The following is a 26,631-nucleotide window of genomic DNA, read 5'->3' as shown; positions in this document are numbered from 1 at the left end:
AGGAATCAGACTGGTTTCTCAAGGTGATCATCAAGGTAAACCTTTGTTTACTCTTTGTGTTGTCAGCAGACAGGGATTATTGTGGAGCAGGAAAAATAAAAGTGTGCAATTAGTAATGTAGATGCAGAAAGGCCAGTGCCATAATGAGAATGACTCAAACAGATACCACTTTGTTCCCATCTCCACTGCACCTACCATCCGAGGTAAAAGGCCAGAACACCCAAAAGCTTTTAGCAGTAGTGTGCACAACTGTCAGCTGACAGACAACACAGAAAACAAGTCACCCTATGTTATCTGTGGTCATGTTCTTCAACGTTAGTCCAGGAACTTGAGACTTTATTTATCTGTTTTTTTTTTCATTAAACATGTAAAGGTTAATAAACAGACATAGTCCAGAGTTAGTAGGTTGATATTATAACATTTATTAAAATAATGCTATGGGTTAATAGAAACAGCAAAGAACAAAAGAATTAAAATGCAAGCTATGTAAAATCCCAACTAAAACCCAGAAGTGTCTAATGTATTCATTCATCAGCTAACTAAAAGCCCAAGAAAGACAAGACACCCAATATAATAAAGTACTGCAAAACAATTGGCAATTTTCAGTTATCAAAATTGTGGATTTTGCATTTTGTATCCTTTTCTCAATCAAGAAAAAAATTCTTCTGAATGTTATATAACATACATATAAAACAAGATAGAAAAATACATTATAAACTTGTAACAATGGCTGTAAATACATTATCTTACATGTTTCTCATAGGCAATAGGTTGGTTATGGTACATACATAGCATGAAACTACTAAGATAATAAAGAATAGACAAAAAATACATGTCAGCTGTATGGTAACATACCAGCGACACTCCCATCTACCCACGCTAAAAAATTACATAATACTGTCAGGAAAAAAGTCTTAAAAACTACATATTTTAATAAGAAAAAAATTCAATAGAGTGATAATACTGAGAACCAAGGCATTCAGAGATTCCAAAAGTCATGCTTTTATCAGTTGACACAAAACATTGTCAACTAAGTTTTCAGAAGTTTGTTCAGAGCCAGCGTTACTCATAAACGTCACACGTCTACTGTTTACAGATTTACTTTCTTCCCCATAAAAGACCTTTGATAAACATCTAAAATGTCCAGGTATAACACGGCTGAGATGAGACTGGATCAAATACTGGTACTGTTTTTTTTTTTTAAACTATCACCTCAAGTGTTCTGAGTGTCGCAAATTTATTCAACCAACCAAACAAAATAAAAATCAAAATGGCACAGCATATATTGAAAATAAATCAGAATCACCACGTGTGTAACAGAAAGACAAAGCCGTGGTCATTAAACCAAAGCTAGCTGAGTACAAACAACGACTGTCTATTGCATAGTAAATAAACTGAAAATGGTTCCAAGAGAGACAGAATAAGGGCGAGGTCACCATGAAGGTGCCCAATGAGCTTCCTGCTGACCTTGACTGTGAAGCCAGGAAGGTATGGAAGAGGGCATGAGTTGATGAGCCAGGAGTACACTACCACATGAGATTTGCCACCTCTGGTACTGAGCAATTAAACTTATGAACTCAAGTATTTAGATGCAGGCTTTGCACACAAACTGCTTCAACTAGAGAACTGTTGGAACTTTGTGAGAAACTGAGGATGAAAGGAATGTAGCTGAGTGTTTATATGCACTGTGATGCTAGATTCCCACATTCCTTTAAAGTTAAAGAGAGGACAAAAAGGTGTGTTTAAAAACAGTTACTAAAGCCAGCAGAGATGGACTACACAAGGTATCTGGTATGACATAAAGTCTGATTAAATTTGGGTTACTTAACACTTTTTTCACAATAAAGGATTTTGATGATTTATTTTGGGAAAAAGTTAGTTAGGCATTAAAATTATCTCCAATTATTAAGAAAAAAATTAAACGTATCCCTCTTTTCTGAAAAAAATAAAGCTCTAATGTCATCTGTAAACTAATATTCAGATCTCACATAATTTTTTCTAACCTCAGAATCCTCTGGGCTAACACTGAAGACGGTAATAACCAAAAAAACTCAATTATGATTTGTAAGAGAATGACATTTTAAATTTACTAGTCAGACATTAGAAAAGCTATTACATTTTTTTTCACAGTATCAGATTTGGCAAACTGGCATCAAGATAACGTGACACAAATCATATAATTTAGACCATCAACTCATATGTTTCCCCTCGTATCTCCTTTCACATACTGGGCGATGGAGGACATGCACTAACTTTTACTCTGAGGGAGGAGCTGCTCTTGCAGGACACTTGACTAAATGACCATGAAGGAAAATAAGGCACTTTCTTTTTCTTTAGACTTATTCCAATACTTAAAAAATAAAAAACAAAGACAAAAAGGCTCTTTTGGTCTTTTGTTTCTTGACAACCACCAGAAAAAATCATTTAATGAAATAAAGGGTTTCTTTGTTCTTTTTCTTTTTTTTTATAACACTTGAAAGTATAAAATGCTACATTTCCAAAAATATATATATTTTTTCTGCACCAGCACCCTTGTATAGTAAAAGTATCTACTTTTTGTTCATTTGTTTCAATGCACTACACGTTATCTACAATTTCATTACATGTATACAGCAAATAGGCAAGCATGGCTTTTACATCCTTAATGATATTTTCTATACAGGGAGGTTTAAAAAAAATATTTGAACAGTTTGCCCAGTAATGTGACACATAATGCATGTACCTTGTTCTCGAATAATTTTTAAGGTGGTGTAAAATAAAGATTTGGAAATTAACTAAGATACTCAACTTTTTAAAAATAGTGTTGCAGTTTTGTTCTTTGTATTACTTTTCAAAACTCCTTGTTAAGTTTTTCTCTCATGGCACACTTTGTTCTAATACTTCAAATTTTGGCAGGCAATATAAAAAGGCTGCAATTTCTGCCCTTTGAGGGCACTGTAGTGACTAAACAAACAGCATGTCAAATTTTGAATACTTTTGAAGTCACTTCACCAATGACATCCCTGACCGAAGGTTCATGCATGATGCATTGTCACACAGTACATTCAGAGAGAGCTTTGACTTTGCTATGAGAAGAAAAAGAGTCCTACAAGTCTCTCACAGTAACTGCCTCTGTCATTGAGTAGTTAGGGCCATCTGTCTCCCCTTCTTAAGAGAGGCCTTCTTACCGTTCGCTTGGGGTGGGCATTGAAAGATGATCAGTGCTGTGGGATGAATCGGGCCTTATTGCTTTACTACTATTCAGTGCAGGTTCTAGAACCACTTTCACCCAAACAGGGGGGAAAAGCTGAGTTGGAGGACAATTTCTTTGTCTTTTGTTTGGTTAGATGGTAAGACGAACGGACAAGTGCCTCAGCTCGCTGCACTGACGACAGGCAAGCAAAGGCGATTACCAGTTAACTGATCAGCAGGCAGGCATGGTCAGGTCATCATTGGGTGAAGAGTTCAGAGGTCAGAAGGTCATAGGTTAGTTGCCGGTGGCGGCTGGGTGGTTAGAAACAAAAAAAAAAAACAAAAACAAAAACAAAACAAAACAAAAAAAAGAAAAGAAAAGATAGAGAAGAGATTAGTTTCAGCTAGTGACGGCTTAATGACAACATGAAAACTAATACAACTAATAAAAAAAAAGCATGTTGAATTCTGACAAACTGATTGACACCATCTACAGAATACAATAAAAATCATGACAATTTCATATCATGATTTGAACAAATAAATGAAGAAGAGCCCACTCCCACAAAAATAATTTGAAAAACCCCAACTTGTTAACAGAAAAAATAGAAATAAAATACAGCTAACAACTAATAGTTAGTAGCAGTCAATGAAGGAAACTGGAAAACAATGATGAATAGGTTTGGTATAAAGAACTTTGAACAGTCAGTGCAGTTATGAGTATCTGACTGCTATTAAGCATTAGTATTCTCTCAGATGCAAGCAATAAAGCAACTATTAATGATGGATGTGATTATTAATAACTGATGATTAACAGAAATGAATCTAAAGAAATTTAAATTACTATGAACAATTTGGTTCAACATAAACTCTGGGCCAAACAAGGTTTCTTTTGTTCAATAAATGTTTATTGCTTTTTCAATTATTCTATTTACAAACAACATGGAATTTTCTTGGCCTCATGATACAAAGCAATACTGTAGTCTAGCAGTGTAGGCAACATCATGGGAACCAGAAAAGGCCAGGCCTTTTGCACCAGCCAACACTTTCCAGTTGAAATACTAATTTACACATATAGAACACTTATAAAATGCACTTGCATGTAAACACTGTAAAATCCTGCCATTTAAAACTCTATACCTCAAAGAACTCTAAGTACATAAAAAATAGAAGAAATTTCTAACTGATACCAATAAGGCATTTTAAAACTACAAATAGCTTTCTTTATTCAATTTCAAAGCTAATACTCTGCAAATACAATAAAATCTGACATTTCATATACATTCCTGCTTTATATTTTTATATTTTAAAAGAAGCCACCTGTAAATACTATTTTCTTTTGCAAAGTAACAAAAAAGAACAAAAAAATTAAAAAAATTACAGTAAAACATAAAGTAGTTCTCAAGTGGAAAAGTTATCACTCCAAATGTCCTTGAGTAGCTCCTTCCTGAATCAGCCTGTCACAGTCTACTTCACCAAACTTGGTCCACTTAACAGTAGTATGATTCTTAAGACTCATTCAACAGCTTAATTATTTCTACTCTATTCTGAGGTTTGACAGAACTTTCTGTACTGTTGCTGCCACTGTGACAAAGGCAGGAGAGATGTGAATGAAAAGATGCTCAGTGCAAAGTTAAGATTCTATGCCACTTCATAACTCAGACTTAGCAGGTGTAATGTTCATAGGGTTTAAATGCTCTCTATAATATTTACCTTTGTATGACAAAAATGTTTTCTATAGTTTATCAATTAGGACAGTATATAAATACTACAAAAATACTGTATCTTCAATATAATCAAAACTTCCCTGAATTTCTTAAAAGGAAGTAGAATTTTATTTAAAATTTAAAAATAAAAATGTTGCTCTCCAAAATTTAATTTGTATAAGTAACGGTTTTTATCAAATCATTGCATGGACAGTTTCTAATGACATTTGAGTGTGGAGTATTTAACAAAGCAAACTATCATATCCAGTGCATCTAAAATACATCCTCTGCCATGTCCTGGCTTCCTGCAGTACACACAGCTATGTCAACTGTGCAAAATCACTTACAGTTCATTACAACTATAGTCAGTTGGTCTTTAAGTTTCAAACCAATTTTGAAATAAGCATGGTGGTGGATTTGTTTTCAGTAAGCAACCACTCTAAATGCTCACAAATAGTTACATGGTTGTGTGTCCTTGGGCTGTGTCCTTGCATCAAATGAATGCTAATACTAATCTTCTCCTTGAAAGATTTTTTTAAATTAAAAAAAATAGAACAGTAGTATCATAAAATAATGTAAGTCAAGGACTTCGGTCATCTCCCTTAGACCCAATGAGTAGTACATGTGGTGATAGTAAGTGTAAGCCATCTGTTTCTAGATGAAGAAAAGAGGAAGGGAGGGATGGAGGGAAGGAAAGGCATTTCGGTTTGCTGACATTGCATTTCAAATACAAATATAACTAATCAAAATAAACACAGCTACAAATGAGCCATGTATGGAATGTGTTGCCATTTTCTGAACACAGTAAGATCTTGGTCTAATATTTTCAGCTACCTGAAGGCTCTGGAGTACAAAGTGAAAAAGGACTGTTGTGTTAACAAAATGACAGAAAGTCTCCTAAGACAAAAGAAAAATCTAAAAAGAAAAATTACTTCAAAATCAAAACACTCTGTAAGAGAATTATTTTAGGCTTTAAATGGTATGATACAGCTTCAATTACATATGATAACACCCACACCTAAAGTGACCTTCCCCATCTAACTTCCTCGAATGGTCGATATGCTCACACTTGGCACAGTTGCATGGAGTATTATTATTATGGATGTTCCCCCAGAAAAGGATTCATTTTGTTTAACAAATAAACACCACAGAAAAATGAATACAGCAGCTAAAATTTTCAGGACTCTTTCAGCATATATGATATTAAATAAATATCATTGGTGTCTTTGGAAAGGCATTTTATTTCTAACACACAAAACAACTGTGTCCAATATTTATGGTGGGTATTCAAGAGTAACCACGTCAAGTGGGCTAGGTCCTTTTCTACTTTTCTTGGGGCTCCAATCTTGCAATTAAAAAAACAAAACACCACACAAAAAAGTAAAAAACAATTCAATGTCAAAAAACCGAAACTACCATTTTTCGAATAAGAATAAATAATTTAAAAATGGGTCCAAGGGCATATATAGGGCACAAATTACAAATATGAAAGTGAGAAAAATGAGGACTTGTTTTCCAGTCACAGGTTAGTCAAAAAGGATATCCAAACAGCTGGATCTCACATACCACAGAAGTTCAGGATAGTTTACCTTCAGGTATTGTATTTTAGCAGCAAAAGACAAAAATCAAAGGATCCATTTTGGCAAGAAATAGAGTAAGAGGGAACTCATTTTCTAATTCATTAAAAAGTATCATAAAAGAAATTATTTTCACAGTCCTGACTGTTGATTTTGGCTAAATACTTGACATGTATACCCTCATATTTATACAGTGGCTCAATGTTTTAATATATAGAAAAATGAAAAATAAATCTTCAGTTTTCTCCAAAATTACACAGAAGCAATTCTTTTACTTCTCTCATGAACACATAATCTGTTCAATTCATTTTGCAGTACCAACCCAAATATTCAGAATAATTAAAGGGTAAGTTTTAGCAATAATTATTACTAAAAATTGCTAAGGTAATATAAAAATTTAATAACTTCTCAAATTGACTAATTTATGTTTTAACTGGAATAAATCTTAGGACATGTAACAGAAGATTTAATAAATTAAAATATTAAGGGAAGGGGCGAAAACCCAAACAAAACAAAACAACAACAAAAAAAAAAACCCCAAAAAACAAAAACAACCACCAAAAAAAATCATAAACAAAACCACAAAAACCAACCTTAAATCAATCAATTATTAAATTAATTTAGGGAAGGAAAAAGAAATGTGTGCAGGTAAACAATTACATTTTTCCATCAGGTGTGGTGTTGCAAACTTTATGGACACCCAGCGCATTGTTTATAAACAAGAACTGCAGAACTAAACTAACCTCGGTCTGCGGTCACAATCCTTTGGTAAGGATGGACACGCATATCGTGCCTTCGAACTTTAGTAGCCACCGCACCTAGTTAAATTGCAATTACCAAGACAAAGTTAGAAAACATACATAAGGGAAACATCGACAGCAGGTTTATCAAAATGGATCTCAAATGTTCACTTACTACAAAAAGCTTAAGAAACACGTTAAGGCACAGTAGTTTTAAAATTAACTGTAGTATGTCATGTATATATGCATCTACCAATATTGCATTCGTTTCGAACAGGTTGGCCTTCCACCTACTTCATCCCTTCATGGACAGTCCCCAAGTCACAGTGTCTCACAAGCTCTCTGAGATCAGACGTAGTGGGCTTTACTAGTCACATATTCACTGAAGTGCCTTTCTTGCAGCAGAACTACTTAAATAATGCCACATTTAATACTGACGAGTATTTGCTAACCTTATCTTTCAGAGTTTATTACTTAAAAAGGTTTAAAAAGCAACTCTTAAAGCCTACAGATTGTGGTTTTAAACTTTTGAGTCAATAAGTATGAACTGCAATGAATTAGGTGATTAGTAAAGCAAACAGTACAGTACACTTAGCAGTCAGTATACTACTATACACTCCTTTTATAAATTACCGTTGCTTTGTAGTATAACAGACTAATCCAAATTAATAACATCATTTTACTTTATATCTATGTGCAAAAGTGCAAGTAAGTCACTGACTGCTAGGCTAAGCTTTTCCCCGGAGGCTGCTGAGACTAAGCATTGGTTAAATTCAGATCTGATGAGGGTTCAGTTAAGACCGTTCTTGAATTCTTAGCCTTTCGTTGGGAAAGCCATACCTAAAGATAAAAGGAAGGGAATTAAACATTAGTCATCAATGAAGATTTGATGCTAATACCAATCTCCTCACTACCACCAACACACATGTCTGCATCTGTTTTGAAGGGCACTGCTTATTTTAAAATAATATTGAGACTGGATATATAAGCATGCATGTTATCTGTGTGCAAATTTACTGTAAATGGGAATTTAAAATATTTTTTTCAGTTCTCCAGAAGGCCGATATCATAGTTTTACTGCTTAGGTGGCAAAGCAATAAACGACAATAATCATAAGGGTATTTTTATCACTTAGTACTTATTATTAAGAACCTTGAAAATGCTAATCGGGTATCTGCATATTTTGCTCTTAATTTTCCTAGTTTAATACTCAAGTCTTCATAATTTTAGATTTCCCAACCAAACAAAACATGTTGCTTTACAATGAGAAATTTTACAGCAGTGCCTCTTGCTCTCTCTAAGCAGTAAACTGGTTGAGAATCTATTTTTCATTTTAGATATGCAGATTGCATAGAAATATAATTCTATCTGGCAAAACTAGGGAGCTCTTGTACTAAGAGTAAGGAGCCCCAGACGTGCAGAAAGCCAAGAGTAGTATAGTAACTCCTCAGGAACAGATGCTGTGAGTGCAGCAGAGAGGAGTGCTGGGGAAGGAGCATGCACAGGGCTACAGGACAGAGTATTAATAGAAAGGAAAACTTAAATAAGGTTACAGGTTACATGTTATTTTTAAAAAATGCTTCAAGAAATGTACAACAAAACACAGCTTTGCTCACTAACATTTCTGTGGTATAATTCTGACTTATTTTATACAATGATTCAGACAGAAAACATTACAATAAAATGCATTTGTTTATAAAACAAAAGGCACGTAGGTGCATGCACACACACAGATAACATACAGAACATTGTGGCTTTCTTTAAATGAACAATAAATTTTCAAGTTTAAATCTTTGTGTCCAAGTTCATTAAAGATTTTCCAATTAATATTAAGCTGGGGAAGCCCTTTAAAAGATCAAAGTTCTAAAAAATCAATAGCAAGCACGCAGCACCAAAGGTCATACACAATTCAGGGGAAAAAAAAGTTTCAAAATTCTGTCTGGTAAAACAGTGGGGTTGCACAGAGAGGTTTTTTTTTTCCACATTGACTGGTCGTGCTATAACAGCTGCTGTACTCTAGTCCTTCATCCAGCAAGTCAATGGGCTGAAATATCAGGCATGACTGGCATTTCAATCCACTCTATAAAAAAAAGGCATCAATAATGTCTTTTTCAAGAATATAGCTTTTTGATCATGTAAACCCGTGAGTTTCTATGACTTTAATTTTTGCCTCTAACATGACTGAATTTATTAAGTTGATGTGTGATCATCTAGTTCATAGTGACTATGGAAACTGTAAAATATTGGTCATGTTAACCAGGACTTCAAAAGACAGAAGCTGAAAATTCTTCAAACTGCAACTATTAATTGCATCCTTTAAGTGATCATAAATATTTTAATAATGCACAATAGAAATTTAATAAATCCTCAATGAGCTTTCAAATTCAGCTAGCAAGTAAACCTCCGAGATAAAACAAATATAATTTTGAGTGGTAGAGCTGATGAGGCCATTAGGACAAAGTGGCAAGAATAGCCTTAAATTCAAGAACTTCAATCACCTGAGCAATAAAAGCATTGTCTGGTTGAGAATGTACATGATAAGTATACCTAGTGATTCTGAGACACTACACTAAATGTAAACCAAATTAAGGTATAGCTAGCTACTTAATGGGAGAACTCTTGTGAGGAACTAAAACAAACACAAATTTATTTTTCAACCTTTCCTAATCAAAACTTTTATTGCCTCTCTAGACTTCGATAAACATCATTTCAGAGTCTGGGGGGTGGAGGTGGAGCACCACAGTCAGGAATGCACTAACCATCTAGTAATGGACTCATACTTACCTAACACACCACTGGGTTCAATGGGGTACTCAAGGATTGATGTAGCTGGTGCCAACGTGTAGGGGTATTCATAGGGTGTGTAGATTAACCCAGCTTCAGGCCCCGGAGGGACTATTGCAGCAGTTGGGTGAGGAGTTCCGTTTGGCATGACAGCGGTCTGTATTTGTCTGATCAAAGGCATTATGGTAGGGCCAGCTGGCGTAGGTGTACGCAGAGCAGCTGGTGGGAGGACAGGCGCAGGCCCAGTGATGATCCTTGGAGCAGCCTGGGCAGTTGCTGCAAGAGAAAAGGCAAGGGCTGCTACAGTAAGCAAAGAAATTTAGAAAGAAGTACAGGGATAGCAGTATAAAATATGGGGAAATGAGAGGGAAGTCGGAAAAAGAAAAGAAAAAGCAGGAAAGAAGAAAAATAAAAGGAAATCATTAGTACATGCATTGATCACACAAAAATGCCAAAGCACACCAATCAAATGCAATCAGCTTTCCCTTTACAACATGATTGAAATGCAAAAATTAAAAACCCAGTGTAAAAAATTGACCAAGACCATTAAAATGTTATACTGTTCATTTATTTAGTGATATATTCAGTATAAAACATTGTCAGTCTAAAAGCGCACGCAAAAAAAACCACCCAAAAAGCAAAAAAAAAAAAAAAAAAAAAAAACAAACCAAAAAAACCAAAAAAAAAAAAAACAAAAACAAAAACCAAAAAACATTCAAATTAAAAGGTGCAATTAAAAAATTATAATTGAAGTCCACAGAAACAGATATGGTTTATTTCCAAAGAGCAGTACTGGCTTCAGGCTTAAGGGAAACTACATGGGTTAAGTAAGCACTAAGTGTGTATGTTTCCAGTATGTCTGGAACTAGTGCACAAGAAAAAGAATCCAGAAAGCAGTCCTATCATTAAATTCATGACTATTAAGAGTAAATTAAAGGCAACCATTTAAAAGTAACTATTGTTAAATTCACAGGGTTGCCTACCTTTGGGAATTTAGACTATGCCTTCAAACTTCAATTGCTTAAAATTAATAATGCTCTAAATATGATATGTTTATATAAACCTTACGTTGTCTCAAAACATACATTTTATAAAACACTATTCTTTCAGACAGCTTATAAAATTATGCCATAATCCATGGAAGGGAGAACACTGGCTGAAAACTATTCTCACCCGTTGACCTCTGTGAACTCAAATAGGAATTTAAGTAGAAAAACAACAACAAAACACACGAAAAAAAAAAACTAAACATGAATGCAAACATGCAAGCAAGGGGAAAGGAAAGACTTCAACAGCAGAGTCATTTCATTTAGACACTTAAAATAAGCTCTTTTAAAAAAAACTTTCAAAATTTTGTCTTTTGCATAATATAACAAGTTTAAACTCTCAACCGGACAGTTAACACAACAAGACAGTTTCTGAACCCCTTCACCAGAAAAGTAAATTTACAATCCCAAACCTGATATGCTGGTATAAAATAAAATTGAACAGGCCATCGTTTACAGAAGCATTTTAAAAACAAAACAAAACAAAACGAGGCTCTTGGTTGTATTGTAAATGTTCTCATTACTTCAACTGGCTTTATGCTGTGGTACCAAAAGAAAACGGGCTTGTAGACAAACAGGTGTAATCCTGCCCAGGCTCATTCTTACGTGATTTAATGTTGGCGTCTCTGTAGGTGCCATTCAAAATCGCAAGCTCCATCAGCTGCATCTTCTTCAGGCTGTCTTCTCCTTCGGCCTGCATACGAGAAACAAGAGCAAAACGAATGAGACGGTATATACATATATCACAACTAAAAACTGTATATCAAGTAACTCAGAACTAAAAGTGGAAACTAAAAATAACCACTCAATTTGTAAATGCTTATTTCTGCTTCCTTATGCCACTGTTCTTGGTTTCCTTCAATGTACCTAGCAAGTGCTATCAATTCTATCTTTGGCCCTCTATATTTAGGATAATCATAAAATTTACTACCTACATAGGATATATATATATATACACAAGGGAAAGGGGAACTAAACTAACTAGACTACATAGGCAGAAACCAGGAAGGCTACATCATTTACCATGGCTTTACCCCGTTCCATTAATGAATACTGCTCTCGGGAAGTCATTACTGTTATACTACTCAAACTACTGAATTCAGCTGTCAGTGGTACTTGTCATTTAATACATATACGCAATCTAAACACCAAATCTCGATCCAAGGGCCAGATAAACTTCCCCAAACACAGTTTCTACCTTAATATTTCACAGCATTCTCTTGTCTTAAACCCTACTGTGATTTCTTACTATCTGAAAAAAGATTTTAAACCTTTCTCAAACTACCACCTCAAGGTGTTAACTTGCTTTTTCACACAGATAATTTATTATACAGCAATAGACAAGACTAATGTTAATGTCTTAGTGTTTATTCCCATTTGCCTATCTGCAAATGCTGTTTTACACATTTCTGTATGCTTCCCTTTCCACGCCCTACTTAGTCACACAACTCCAAGAAAAATGCTATCTTCTTCAGAAGCCACCCCTACAATCTATGACTGCAGTATTCAATTACAGCTTGTTGAATGTCACCACTCCTAAAGTAAGTGCCATTAGAATAGTCTTGATTTTGTTATTTATCACTACCTGATCCCTGTGTACTGATCCCCAAAGTATTTGCTAGAACTAATTTTTGTTTGTTTATTGTTTGTTTAGAGACAGGATCTCACTGGCTGTCCTAGAACTCACAGGATGGCTTTAAACTCGAGGAGTTCCTCCTGCTTTAATCCTGCTTTACTGGATTAAAGGCGTGCCACCACTCCTGGCTAAAATTTATTTATTGATTGGTATGAGAAACCTAACTTTACTGACAAAGTTCACGCGTGTGAGTTCTACAGGACATGTTTAAGGTAGCCAAAGCAGAAAAGAAGTGGTAGAAAAAGGACTAGGAAGTTTGTCCTTTAAAGATTATGGTATCAAATGCCCCCCCCCCACTTTAGTGCAAGTCCATTTGAGACATGGGAGTGTAGCATGAGTTCTAATTGGTCTTAATAATAAAAAACTGGAGTCAGATGTTTGGGGGTAAGAGCTCTAGAGTCAAAGATGCGGCAGCCAGTCACTAGTTCTTACCTCTACGAAATTCTCAGACGGAATGGGGTTTCCTGTCTCTACAAATCCTTAGACTGAATGCTGTCTCTACAAAACCTCAGAATGAATCCTAAACTCCTGTCTTCTCCTGCCTTATATTCTGCTCATTGCCCAGCAACATCCTGCCTCCACCTCCCTACTGCTGGATTAAAGGTGTGAACCATCACTGAAAGGCTCTGTTTCCTTTTACACTGATTAGATAGATCTTGTGTAGCCCAGGATGGCCTTGAACTCACAAAGATCTGCCTGCCTTCTCCAAAGTGCTGGGACTAAAGGTGTGTGCCACCTTTTGCCTGGCCTCTCTATAACCAGTGTGGCTAGCTTCTCACTCTGATCTTCAGTTAAGTTTTATCTGTTATAGCACAAACAAAATATCACCACATGGGAGGGATATTTACTAATACATATGCAAGTTTCTCAGTCTTCTATTTCAATTGAAATGAGATCTTTAGAATAGGGATTGACTAATATATTGTAATTTGTAGTAAGTAGAATTGCTAAGTATTTAATAAATCACACAGACTTAAAGAATTAAAAATATCTGATGTGCCACTATAACTGTAAAAGTCTCCTTTGCAGTAAAGGAAGAAGATACTTGATATTTGATAGATTATTATTCCTTGATCTTCATCAGTGTGTATAAAGATGAATAAAATAAATGACTTATTTGGTTAAGTATAAAATACATGAGCTATTATTGGAAAGAAGTACATATTTAATATGATCAAAGTTCCTAAATCTGTTCATTAAAAATATTAATACTGCAAATTAAAATTTATCAACAGTTGGTTCAAATTTAATCTATGTAACAATAAAATATAAAAACTTTCAAAAAGGAAAACAAAAGAAACAGAACTATTTTCAGTCATAATGAAAAAAATGCATAAAAAATATGAAAATATTCCTCGTTTTGTCCTTCATCAAAAACATAAAAGAAATGCTCTGTAAGAGAGCATGTACTTAAAAAGAGGCTTGAGTAGGACTGCTTACTATTATTATTAAGATGTGATCCACGTCAACTGTGGCGATAATGCCAGAGAGGAAGATGGTAGAAGAAATGTATGTGTTCCTATCCGTGTGTGTACATACAAGTGGCCATGCCATTTGTAGGTCCCAGAATACTAAAACCTGGGCAGAAATCACTGCAGTGGGTAAGTAGCAAAGCCTAAAGAAGCAGGGCTGCCCACATAATGATGGTATAAAACATCTCCCAGTGTGACCACTGTGGAAGCCTGAATTAATTAATATGCCTTGACTCCTCCAATTATGTGGCAGATTTAGAATCTAAAAAAAGCTGTCATATTCCAGAAAGAACTTTATTACTTTCATATCCTTACCACCTGTCACACTCTTTATTCAAGGAGAGCTGGATACTGGGTTTATTGCCTCACTAGACTACAATCATTACAGAATTATTTTCATGTGAAAGTGGTTATTTCTGGCCCCATTTTGACAGAAATTTAGTATATTTACTTGCCTAAACTTTTTTCAAATGTAAATTCAGATAAGAAAACTTGCTGGTAAGTGTTATGCTATGATGTAAAGGCTCTCACTTAGTCCTTCTAAGACTTCTCTCACAGACCACCATTGTCTTTGAGAACTCAAGTTATAGACCTAGATAGTATTTTTAAGTCAGCTTATTTATGTCAGGTGTGATAATTACTGGGGGGGGGGGGGACAAAACTGCTCCTAAGAACCTGTATGAGGTCAAAAATTTGTACTTTATACTGTTTATGTTATCACCTTCAATTTCCTTAATGTTTCACTTTTTATTTACTCTACCTAATCATGCTAAAATGAGGCATAATTTACAGGCAACAACATCCCAAGATGCCCAGTGACACACCTGGCCAGTTCTGATGAATGCTATGAAGACAGAGCGTTTCCACCAGCTTCTTGTATTTAAGCACCAACATTAATATGGCTTTCCTCATATCATAGCTCAGTTTTTCAATTCCAGAATTTAAGAGAATACTGCCACACACAATTTCAGTGTTTATGAATACTTATCCACGTTGTTTGTAGCAGCAGATTGTTACTGCCCAGTGGTGTTTTATTCATTCTCTCACTATAGATTTTTGCTTGTTTCTAGTTTGAGAATACATTATGAAAATTCTCACACAGGCATTGTTGTGAATCTAAATTTCAACTTATTTTGGATAAATATATAGAAGTGGTATTGCTGAGTCATAGGATAGATTAATTCCATGGGAAAATAAATGAACCAGAATACTATAAACAGCATAATTAGCTTTAATGTATGAAAGCTAAAAAATATATATTTGCTTGGAACTCGTGGCATCAGAAGAGTCTTGAGATTACAGAGATTTTTAGATTTGCAAAAAGATACTATACCACAGATAACATAGTATCTCTACCAGTGTCCTTACAGCCCGGCTGTGGTGGCGCACGCCTTTAATCCCAGCACTCGGGAGGCAGAGGCAGGCGGATCTCTGTGAGTTTGAGGCCAGCGTGGTCTACAAGAGCTAGTTCCAGGATAGGAACCAAAAGCTACGGAGAAACCCTGTCCCGAAAATCCAAAAAAAGAAAAAAGAAAAACTCTTACAACAATCTGACCTATGACAAAATATATATACACAGAATAAAGAGTTGTAAAGATAATTTTCTTAACTTTTTGGAATTGTGGATGGCAGACTGATGGACATACATAAATATATATATATATATTTAAACGAATGCATATGTTACAATGAGATGTAAGTATGGCATCAGCTTTAACAAGCTATATCAAAGTAACAAACAGGTCAAATACCATTAAACTGAAAGGGTTTTAACATACAGTACAAAAGTTTAAGTGCTGTTTATTTTATCAGAATGAAATATAAAATCTTTATCATCTAAGTACCATACTTCACAATAAAGCTATAGTATGAGCACACATTATCACCAAGACTCAGAAAAATGAATTTTTCTATAAGGTCATAATACAGAACAAACTCCTAAATATGAGCCAAAGCCCTTAGACTTTACCCAATCACATCAGTACACTGGTACTACACACATTCAGCACTACCACAATACCTTTTATGTGGAATTGCCTTCCGAATTCATCAAAGACTGCACTTTATGAAGAAAATCATGTTTACTTATTAATATTGCAATTGATTAAAGTGGAGCTAAAAGGCCAGTAAGATGGCTCAAGAGGTAAGGGTACTTGTTGCCAAGCCTGATAACCTGAGTTCAATTTTAGGATCCACATGGTAGGAGAACTGATTCCTGCAGCCTCATTTCCAAGTTCTATTCAAACAAAATCAAATCTGAAGCCCCTTAGACCAGTCTCAGGACTGAGCAGGCTCCTGTTCAGAAGCACTCACAGCAGCCTTCAGACTGCACTACTTTTCTACAGTGCAGACTCATCTCATGACTCTCACAGTCATACTACTTTCAGAAACCTATGTTGTTTACTTAAGACAGCGTCAGTGATACACAGCCACATGTTGTCGTGCTTTTCTATAACTGGTAAGAATTTCCAAACAACTCTTCCCCATACCACCCTCTGTGTGTGTGTTAGAGAGAGACAGGCAAGACACAGAGAGACGGGGGTGGGGGTGGGGGTGGGGGTGGGGTAGGAAACTAAGTTTGGGAACGTGAGGTCAGTGTGGGCTATTGAGGTGGTTTGAGGGAAGAGACTCCGAATAAAAGATGAACAAATAAATGCATAAAGAAACCACATTTTATAAGTTTGTTCATTTTCACTTTTTATATTAAAAATATAATTATATAATCTTTACTTCCACTCAGTCTCAAACTCATGGTTTCTTTTTAAGTTACAAGGGATTTTAATCACAACACTTTCATTTGCTCTGCTATGCCTACTCCTTTAAGAGGCCAAACAGTTAACACATCAAAGGCTTCATTCTCAAGTCTGCATAAAACTTTCTCCAAGTCTAAGATCGAATAATAGTAAAACCTCTTATGCTTCAACTTCTAGCCCCAGGGTTATAGCTGCTTCCAAATCTGTATTATATTATACTTATCTCCATTCTCCTCCACTTCTCAAGAGCTCTCTCATTCCTTTCTAAGTTCTTTCTCTCTCTCCATCCTTCCCTTCCTCCCCCTCCCCCAAAGACAGGGTTTCTAGAGGTCCTGGAACTCAGTCTGTAGACCAGGCTGTCCTTGAACTCATAAAGATCCACCTGCCTCTGCCTCCCAAGTGCTGGGATTACAGGTGTGTGCTACCAGTGCCCGACCTGGTTCATGTTTTCTCGGCTGACGCAGAAGGCAGTGGTTGCCCAGCACCCTCCACAGACCCTGGATTTCCTAGACTGCTATGTGTGATCATATTAACATCCTTTCTTCTTACATCACCAATCTCAGTCTGTAACAAAGTTCAACTTTGTCAGCCATGTTTTATTATTTCTTCTAGATTATTTAAAGTTTACTTGATTCAATTTCCTTTCTTTCCAACTTTGGTTTTTATTCTCTATTAAGAACTGTAAGTTAAAGCTCTCATTTGTCCTGCCAAACTTTTTCAGAAAGAAGTCTGTGCTAAGCTCATCCCCAAAGATCAATGATAAAACTACGAATTCATCCCAAATGCTTCTGTGAGACCCTGTTTTTTTCATGGCATCTTCGCGAGTCTCCTGATTAAGCTGTTAGGAATGCTTTAGTAAGCACCTACTATGATGCAGTTTCCATGCAGTTTCTCACATCAAAGAACCTCCCAACATTCTGATTGAAATCCAATAGTGAAAAGCTGAACCAATGGCTGAAGAACTCTGTGTGCATGCGGACCTTGTTTATCTTTCAAAAAGTCCTTAGTTCTATGTAAGTTAGACTGCTGTTTCACTAACAAAATCATGAGTCAAAGTGTTTGGGGGGAGGGCAGCAAATTTCTGTATCTTGCCTATGTGGTAAAACCAGACAAGACTGGGCTTTCTGCACTATACTACTTCATTCATTCATTCATTCATTCATTCATTCATTCATTCATTCAGTTTTTCAAGACAGGGTCTCTCTGTATCGCTTTGGAGCCTGTCCTGGAACTCAGAGAATCACCTGCCTCTGCCTCCCAAGTGCTGGGATTAAAGGCGTGCACCACCACCACCCAGCTGCATTGTAGTTCTTGTTCCAGACTGTTGAAACTTTCCTTGGTCAGAGAAAAACCAAAACCACCCAATTAAGTATTTCTTCATACAAAGGACCTTAGTTGTTTATTGTTTAGTTGGGTGCTTCACCCTACCCCCTGGCATCCATTTTTGGAATGCTGGGCAGAAAACTCCATTCCAAGTTCCCTCCCCTGGGAGTCGCCTCAGTCCAAACTCCACCTCTGAGAAAGCCTGCCAAATGGTGACAACCCCCTCCTCCGGGGAAAGCCAAGACTACTCCACGGGCTATTTAAACTGCCCCCAGAGAATAAACACATGGTCTCCCTGTTCCCCGTGGTCTCCCCTTTTACCTCTTTACCTCTTCGTGTTTTCCCGGGGCTACCCGGGAGTATTGCCATCCATTAAACCAGGGCGTCTTTTTGGTCTAATTAGGTTATTTGCGTCAGCAGAGAGGTTTGTCATTTAAGAAAAATACTTAACATTTACATTTTAGAGAGAACTGTACGTTTCTTACTTCATTTCATCTTAATAACTAACTCATGCAGCACACAGCACCAATATTAGTTCTCCACTGATTGCATTATTTTACAGTAAAGTTAGAAGAAAATGTAAGACTGTTTTAATAAAGCATCTACTTTGCTCATGTAGCCAACCAAAGCTAGTTTATTCACAGTTGAAGAATGAAGCAAATTTAATATGAAAAAAAACATTGCTCTATGGATTTCATTTTATGAAATCCAAAATGTCCACTTTTATTTGTTATTATTATTGTTGCTGTTAGTAGTAGTAGTAGTAGTAGTAGTAGTAGTAGTAGTAGCAGCAGCAGCAGCATTAGTCGTGTGTTTGTTTTTGTTGACATACAGTCTCCAAACTGGCCTCAAACTCATAGAAATCTCTGGTTCCCAAGTAATGGGATTAAATGTGTGCTCCACCACACTTGGCTATTCCTCAAATTCTTAAGTGGGAACAAAAAAGTCCATCTTGATAAAAAACATTACACAAATTGGTGAAACATTTAGGTTAGCTGCTAGAATGCAGGTCAAGTCTCGAGCTCAAATTCAGAAGTTTGAGCAAAGTCAGCTGTAAGCAAAATGTCTGCAGCTCTAGAGTCACCATGCTTTAAAGAGGAAGATTACAAGAGGTCATTTTGAATTTGGTTTACAATTTCACACATTGTAGCTATGTCTACTGTGTATTCTTAGACTTTGTAACATTAAAAATTACAACATCAATTAACATGACATCAAATAAACTTTTGAACTTAGTAACATACAATTATTAGCAAAATACAAACAGAAAAGGGACTAAGAGAACGTTAAGTACTAAAAAGCATATCAAGAACTCAAAGAGAACTGTTAAGATGGCTCAATGGATAAAGGTGCTTGCCGCCATGCATGATGACCTAAATTCTGAGCCACAAAGTCAAAAGAGACAACCAATTCCTGCAAGTTCACCTCTGACCTATAAAACTATGTAGGCAAACAAACGAATATAAAAAAAAGAAAAGAACTCAAATACTATTATAGCAAAAGGGCCAATGCAACTTATAAGCCACCGATGACAGTGGCATGGCCTCACAGTCTAGAAGAACGTTTAAATTACTTGTGGGTCCACACCGATACCAGAGGCCAGGCATACCAAGGAATCCCCTGTGGCACTTGAAATCACTAAGGGAGGTAGATTCTCTCAGTTTTACACAAGCAATTCCACTCTCCGCTCCAGGTCCAGCTACAGTGACCATAATTCTATCTAGCAGAACATAATCAGGGCCTTAAAAACATTTTTAACTTACAAATGGAGCTATACTTGGACCTAACAGACTAAAGTATTCCCATTCCAAATCTAGAAGAATCTATATTATATTTTAAAAATTTATTGATAACTTACTCTATAAAAATTGAATAGTTTTACTGCATTCTAGATTTTATGGGTATTTTCTATTAATAGTTGTCATATAATTTTATTTAATTTCAAATATTGATGATTAATTTTTAATTCCTCAAACAAGGCTAGCCTTTAACTGAGGGGGAAAAAATCTACCTGTTAGTATGCCACAATGCTGGGATTAAAGTGTATCCGGCCATACCTAGTTTCGTAACTATATGAAATATATTATCAGACATTTTTCACACTTATAGTCTTTGAAACTTGAAAAAAAACCTGCAAAAACATCATTACAGAACAATTCTTTCAAGTATAACTTTAACAGATCAAATCAGGTTTTGGGGGAACTCATGGGGAAAGAGAAGGTGAAGGAAGAAAAAATTAATATATCTGGTAATTAAGAAAAACTGATGACAAGGACTTTCCAAAAGACAATGCAGGAACACAAGGCAATTCTAGACTGGTGCTGAGTAGAAGTGTGTCACTGGAACGTGACTGTGTGTGTGTGTGTGTGTGTGTGTGTGTGTGTGTGTGTGTGTGTGTGTGTGTGTGACAGCTCTAGCTTCAAGTGAACTGTGACAAAAGAAAGGATGTGGCCACGTGAAAGGAGAATGAGAACCAACGGCACACTAGCTGGGAAAGAATGGGAACGAGGCAATCTCAGATGTGAACGAAGGCAAAATTGTCACTCATACAGAAAACAAGAGACAGGGAGGTGCTCCCCTGATTTTTTAAGAAGCCTGAGCTTGACAACATTACAGCCAGGACAAACAGTGACCGGATCATTAGCAGCTGATGGCTTTAAGAGAACAATGTATAACTCTGATTAAAGTCTTAGAATATAAAGTATATCGCACTTCTTACCCCTTTTGTATGGACTGCTAATAAGAAGTGGAACTCCTTATCACCTAGTTGGAACAAATGTTCTCTCCTTAATGTAGAAGACAACTAAAACAGAAGTGTTATCAAAAGATAACTAATACAGAACTGAATTAAATTTTATTTTAGGAGTCAAAAAATAAACCTCAAGAAAACCAGCCAGTACAGTTTAATTCCTGTAGGTTCTTTTCTGTCTTGAAATGGTTCCAGAAACAGCACAAAGCAGAGGGCCTTACAGACAGCACAAGTAGCCTTATGTCAACTGGAATCTAAGGTACTTGACAGCAATGGTAAGGGCTTCTATGGCTTTTCCTTTACACTGATGTGGGCCTTTAAGAACTTACCTGCCATTGAGTCAAGTTTCACCAATGATTCAAATCAAGTATTAAGAGTACAAGATGCTACTCAGATGATGCTGATGTGAAACTGAACAGCATACACTAAAGACTAATGGCTGATGTGTGTGTGTGTGGGGGGGGGTCTTCTGTTTTGTGTTGACTTCATTGGTTAATAAAGAAACTGCCTTGGCATTTGATAGGCCAGCCCTTAGGTGGGTGGAGTAGACAGAACAGAATGCTGGGAGGAAGAGGGAAGTGAGGCAATCGCCATGCCTCTCCTCTCTGGGCAGATGCCATGGAGCCAGCTGCCAGGTCAGACATGCTGAATCTTTCCGGATAAGCCACCACCTCATAGTGCTACACAGATTATTAGAAATGGATTAATCAAGATGTGAGAATTAGCCGATAAGAGGCTAGAACTAATGGGCCAGGCAGTGTTTAAAAGAATACAGTTTCCGTGTAATTATTTTGGGTAAAGCTAGCCATGCGGGAGCAGGGCGGGATGAAAAGCACACCTGCTCGCCTCCATACTACAAATAACTAAACAAAAAGACATGTATTTCACTTTAAAAATATTTTACTTTGCCATTTACTAATTAATTAACTATTATTTTCCTAACATGACTGCATCACCTTGGTAATAAATTTTGAAAAAATGGAACAATATTTTCAGCCAAATTATAATTATCAAAATAAAACAGCAGCCTAGTGACTTAAAAAGTGTTAACAGGCTTCACAAAATATCTTGTCTATTTTATGAATCAATTAAACAGTCTCACGCATTTAGGGGGTCATTTTCATACACAAAGTTATATTAAAATACAATTCTTTGGAGACAAGGGAAATTTAAAGTTTGTTCTGACATGTACATGAAACCTGAACACCATTTGATTTGAAAATTTTTTAATTTTTTTTATTCCACCATTTGGGTCTAGTAGGTATAAAAATATTTACTATACACACTGTATGAAATTAAAATATTATTTTATTGTTTATAAAAAGCGAAGTATTTTTCATACAACATTCTGCAGTGCTAATACAGGAGGAAAACAGATAAGAGCTGTCACACTTTCCTCTAGAGATCTGGAACAAATCGCCTTTCCTTAAATCATCCATTTGTTTGGGGGTGATGGTAAGGGCACAAACCCTAATAAACTGGCCCTCATGGGAGCAGAAGTCAACTCATTCTCATCAAGGATTTAGGAGACCATTGTCCTCTACAAAAATCTTGTCTATAGGAGGAGGATTGGCTTCTTTTTTCCAAACCTGTAATTTGTAAGTTTATTCAAACCCACCAAATTGCTTTAAGTAAATGCCTCTCACATTTGAAAATTCCCATGGCAACTCATTTAGCTTGGCAGACAGGCAGACCCACATCCAATCCTTTCATCCTCAGCTAAGAATCACAATGGTGATTCTGCTCTGACACCCTGAAGAGACTAACTGCAGCACTTGAAGCCCCATTCAGATGAAAATGGCAGTGAGAACACTCTTCACAAGTTCTCACTGTGGCTCCATCAGGAACCACATGCATTTGTAAGATGTTTTAAACATCTTTTAATTTCTATCTTTTTCTCAATAAAACAAAGCCAAAATGACATACATTTCAGTTAGTAGTACTTGGTCAAGAAGTTAAATTAACCAGATCATTAACAATTTGGGTTAAAAAGATTTTAAGAAGAAACAATTTCAGAGTCAAGATGCCTCTTACTATCATTCATTATTACCTTTGAACTTATTTCCAGGCTATAATTAAAAGTGTACTATGAATCAAATTCATAGGCCACTAAGCAATGGAGAGCCCCTGAGAAACATGAAAACTTTAAAAATAGATACTGTACAATAGTATTCCTCTTATTTTTTCTCAATTGCAATGACAGTGATAACTGGTATTTCTTTTCTTTTTTTTTCCTTTTTGGTTTTTTGAGTCAGGGTTTCTTTCTATCTTTGGAGTATGTCCTAGAACCAGCTCTTCTAGACCACGCTGGCCTCAAACTCACAGATATCCACCTTCCTCTGCCTCCTGAGTGCAGGGATTTAAAGGAGTGTGTCACCACCCCCCAGCTGATAATTGGTATTTCTTAAAAGCAAATTAAAATGATTTTGTTGTGATAAATATTTTCAAATTTCATAATATTTCTTGATTAATCATCACAACTTTAAATTTCAAATTCCTTAAATGGAATTTGTTGTAAGGTGTTAACAGTCAATTATTTAATTAACATTAATTTAGATCACCACGCATGCTAAAGCTTCCAAAAAAAAAATCAACTGTATATTAAAATTCATTCATATTTAAGTTCAATGTACCACTGAGTAAACATGAAAACAGGAGTAGAATTTTACCATAAAGCCATACAGCCCACTGATAAACACTTCATAAACTGTCTGATGGTAATGGCATCTGGTATGTCAGTCTGTTAAAATTATCAGTGTAAATTTCTGTTGTCTCATTAATCTCTCTAGTCAAAGGTTAGCACTGTTCAATTCAACGCTCCAGTTTAGTGCTGGCATCTCATACAGAAACTGTTTTCTTTTAGAAAGATGGCAAAGTACAATGAGATCAAGAGATGAAGGCATGCATCCTTTATCTCCTTTCTCAATCTCCACCTCAGCAACAATACCCTGTTTTCTTCATCTGATATTATTTTTTAATCCTTTCTGAAATTATGATATATGTGTGAAAACATTTATTGTTGCTTTTTTTTTCTTTTTAAAAATTGCATTTAGAGTAGGTACACTACGTAATAGGTAGTTTCATTAGGGCATTTTTACATTTTGTGGATCAGGAAGAGAATTACTTCATTTTATTTATAGTGCCTCCCATTATCAGGAACTGAATCCACAACTGGCTTCACAGATACTGCACTGAGGTACAGGAGGGGTGAAGAGGGACACATGTCTCTCATTCACACCCAGCTAAAATAATGACTCTCACAATGCCCGTCACAAGTTTGTATGGCATGCAGGACACACTGCCTGATACTGTCTGTAGAAAACTGATGCACAAAAGTAACTGGTGCTTAAGGTAAGAGGGAGTAAAGGTCAAGACTATACAACAGGAGGAAAGCTGCTACCATGCAAACAAAACAACAAGCCCTTTCATACAGGTTTTGAGAGTTAGAGACGCATACATGTGTGCACCGAGTTCACCTGCCCTTTTGGTACCATGGAGGAGAATCTTTACAATAAATGAAAAGACTGTAACATTTGTAACCATTTTCATCGAAATGAGACTTATAAACCATAGACCCAAACAAGTATGTTTAAGTAAATAGGAGATGTTCATCAAAACAGACCATATTACTAAATTATGAATAAGTTATAACCAGGGCTGAGAATTCAGTTCAGTGGTAGAGTTCCTGACTAATGTATATGTGAGGCATAGAATCCAAGTCCCAGGTCCACCTAACAAATTAAATAGATAAATAATATAAAGAAAAAGTGTTATAATAAGATTTAAAAAGACAAAAACAGATCAAATATATTCACCAAGAATAAGACTAAGTTAAAAACAAACAAAAGAAATTAGAAAATACTCTGAACTAAATAGTTAAAACTATATAGCATAACCCTATTTGTGGGATACAGCTAAAATTTATATACATAAAAGAAAGGTCTCTGCTCATTGCATTTACCTTTAAAATGCCCAAATAAAGCAGAAGAGATCAGTAAAACAGAAAGAGGGAAAACAGCAAAAGTCAAAACTTGAAAGTTAGAAGATTAATGAATTTGATCAAGAAAAATAAAATCACAAATTATTGACATCATGATGAAAAAGCACTACCACAGCTCCTACATACTAACAAAGATAAGAAGGAATTTATAAATGAACATGCTCATGATAAAAATTTTAACCACTAGGAAGTTATTAGAAAAACAAAAAAAAGTGCTGGGTATCAAAAAGACTTATTACAAAGAGGAAAAAGGGCTTATTTGACGTAACTCAAACCTAAAATATAATAAACTTTGAGAAAGTCATCAGTAAAAGACAGGAAGTTGGGTTGATTTAAATACACACAAAACCACCTGTTTTAAATCTATTACACTTGATACAGAATTACAAAAAGTCCTAATCTGTTTTCTGTCAATGTGGTAAGACAATGACCAAAACAAACTTAAGGAGGAAAGAGTTAACTTGGCTTACAGGTCAGTCCATCACCAGGCAAAGCCAATGCAGGAACACCAGGCAAGAACAGAGCCAAGGATCACGGACGAATGCTGCTTATGGCCTGCTCAGGTACATGCCTAGTACTATCACTTGCCTACAACAATCACAATTATTAAGTACCACCCTGCCAGGTTCTGTAAAAAACTATGAGTAATTTTGCCCTGTTTTTTAGCCCTGTTTGGCCTGGAGCTTGCACTCCCAAGTACTAATTATAGGCTATGCAACAACATCACAACATTGCTTCATTCATGTATTCATTCATTTGTTTTTTTTGAAGTGCATCATACACTACAGCCTTTGGTTTCTTCTTGTTGGGACTATGTTATTTTGCTTATGATAATCATTTAAAGATTAAATTTACGACTAAAGTCCAAAATGGCCTTGTTTCTATTTTGAATTTACTGTCAGTCTTTTCTAGAAAGTTAAGGGATGAAATGTGGAACATTGTCAACATTGTTTGATCTGAGATTTAGTTAAGTTTGTTTGTGTTTTGATGTCTGCTGACCAACGTTGTATCCTCACTTCTTGTGATGCAGTTGTAGCCTATTTAATTTTGGGTATTTAAGTGTAATATTTAGTAAGTCAGTTTAGATGCCTTAGTTCAATCTTTTAAATTAAAAAAATTGTGTGTGCATGTGTGTCAAATGTTCATCTGTTTGACTGGAGACTCAGGTGGTGGAGGTCAGAGACAACCCTTAGATATTGGTCTCCACCTTTTAACCTTGAGATAGGGTCTGTTGTTTCTGCTAAGCATGCTAAACTTCTTGGAGTGTAAGTGCTTAAGGGTTTTTTTTTTTTTTGGACTCTGCCTGCCTCCTTTCTTTGGAGATTGGAAAAGCAAGCTCAGGATCCTCCTGCTTCGGTGTACCGTCCTGTGTTCTGGTATTAAGGCCTGAAACCATCATACTAGACTTCCAAAATATTTCTGTAATATATCTATTCGCTCTGACAGAAACAGTATCCTTGATTCTCATTTTCACTCCTTTGAACTCATTCTCCCAAGTAAGTTAGTAAAAGTGATACAGTTTTAAATCTATGCACATCAAAGAATATCTTCACTTTTGCCATTTTACTTAAGTAAAACTCAAACTGTACCAAATGTACAGTTCCTCTGGAAGAGAAAATGAGCTGTTTGGTTTTAAAGTCTTTGCTGTATAGAACAGGAAGATTCTCTCAGTGT

The 26,631-nt window shown here is 35.8% G+C and overlaps 1 protein-coding gene across 7 annotated transcripts in view; it reads right to left on the bottom strand.

Annotated features, from left to right (window-relative positions):
* Positions 1-398: 398 nt before the first annotated feature.
* Positions 399-26,631, bottom strand: part of Qki (QKI, KH domain containing RNA binding) — a 107,722-nt gene continuing 81,489 nt past the window's right edge. The window contains exons 5-8 of one of the 7 annotated variants that reach the window (XM_075950896.1): positions 11,631-11,718; positions 9,979-10,278; positions 7,198-7,272; positions 399-3,483 (exon numbers count right to left, since the gene is read on the bottom strand). In XM_075950896.1, coding sequence (XP_075807011.1) covers positions 3,467-3,483; positions 7,198-7,272; positions 9,979-10,278; positions 11,631-11,718 — 480 coding nt within the window. In that variant the 3' untranslated portion in view covers positions 399-3,466. Of the gene's footprint in view, positions 3,484-4,057; positions 9,275-9,978; positions 10,279-11,630; positions 11,719-26,631 lie in introns of those variants that run through there. The other 6 variants (XM_075950867.1, XM_075950923.1, XM_075950905.1 and 3 more) reach the window with 6 other exon arrangements.

The sequence above is a fragment of the Microtus pennsylvanicus genome, chromosome 1 (assembly GCF_037038515.1).
Source record: "Microtus pennsylvanicus isolate mMicPen1 chromosome 1, mMicPen1.hap1, whole genome shotgun sequence".
Taxonomy (NCBI): domain Eukaryota; kingdom Metazoa; phylum Chordata; class Mammalia; order Rodentia; family Cricetidae; genus Microtus; species Microtus pennsylvanicus.
This window is presented reverse-complemented; position numbering and strand designations above follow the sequence as displayed.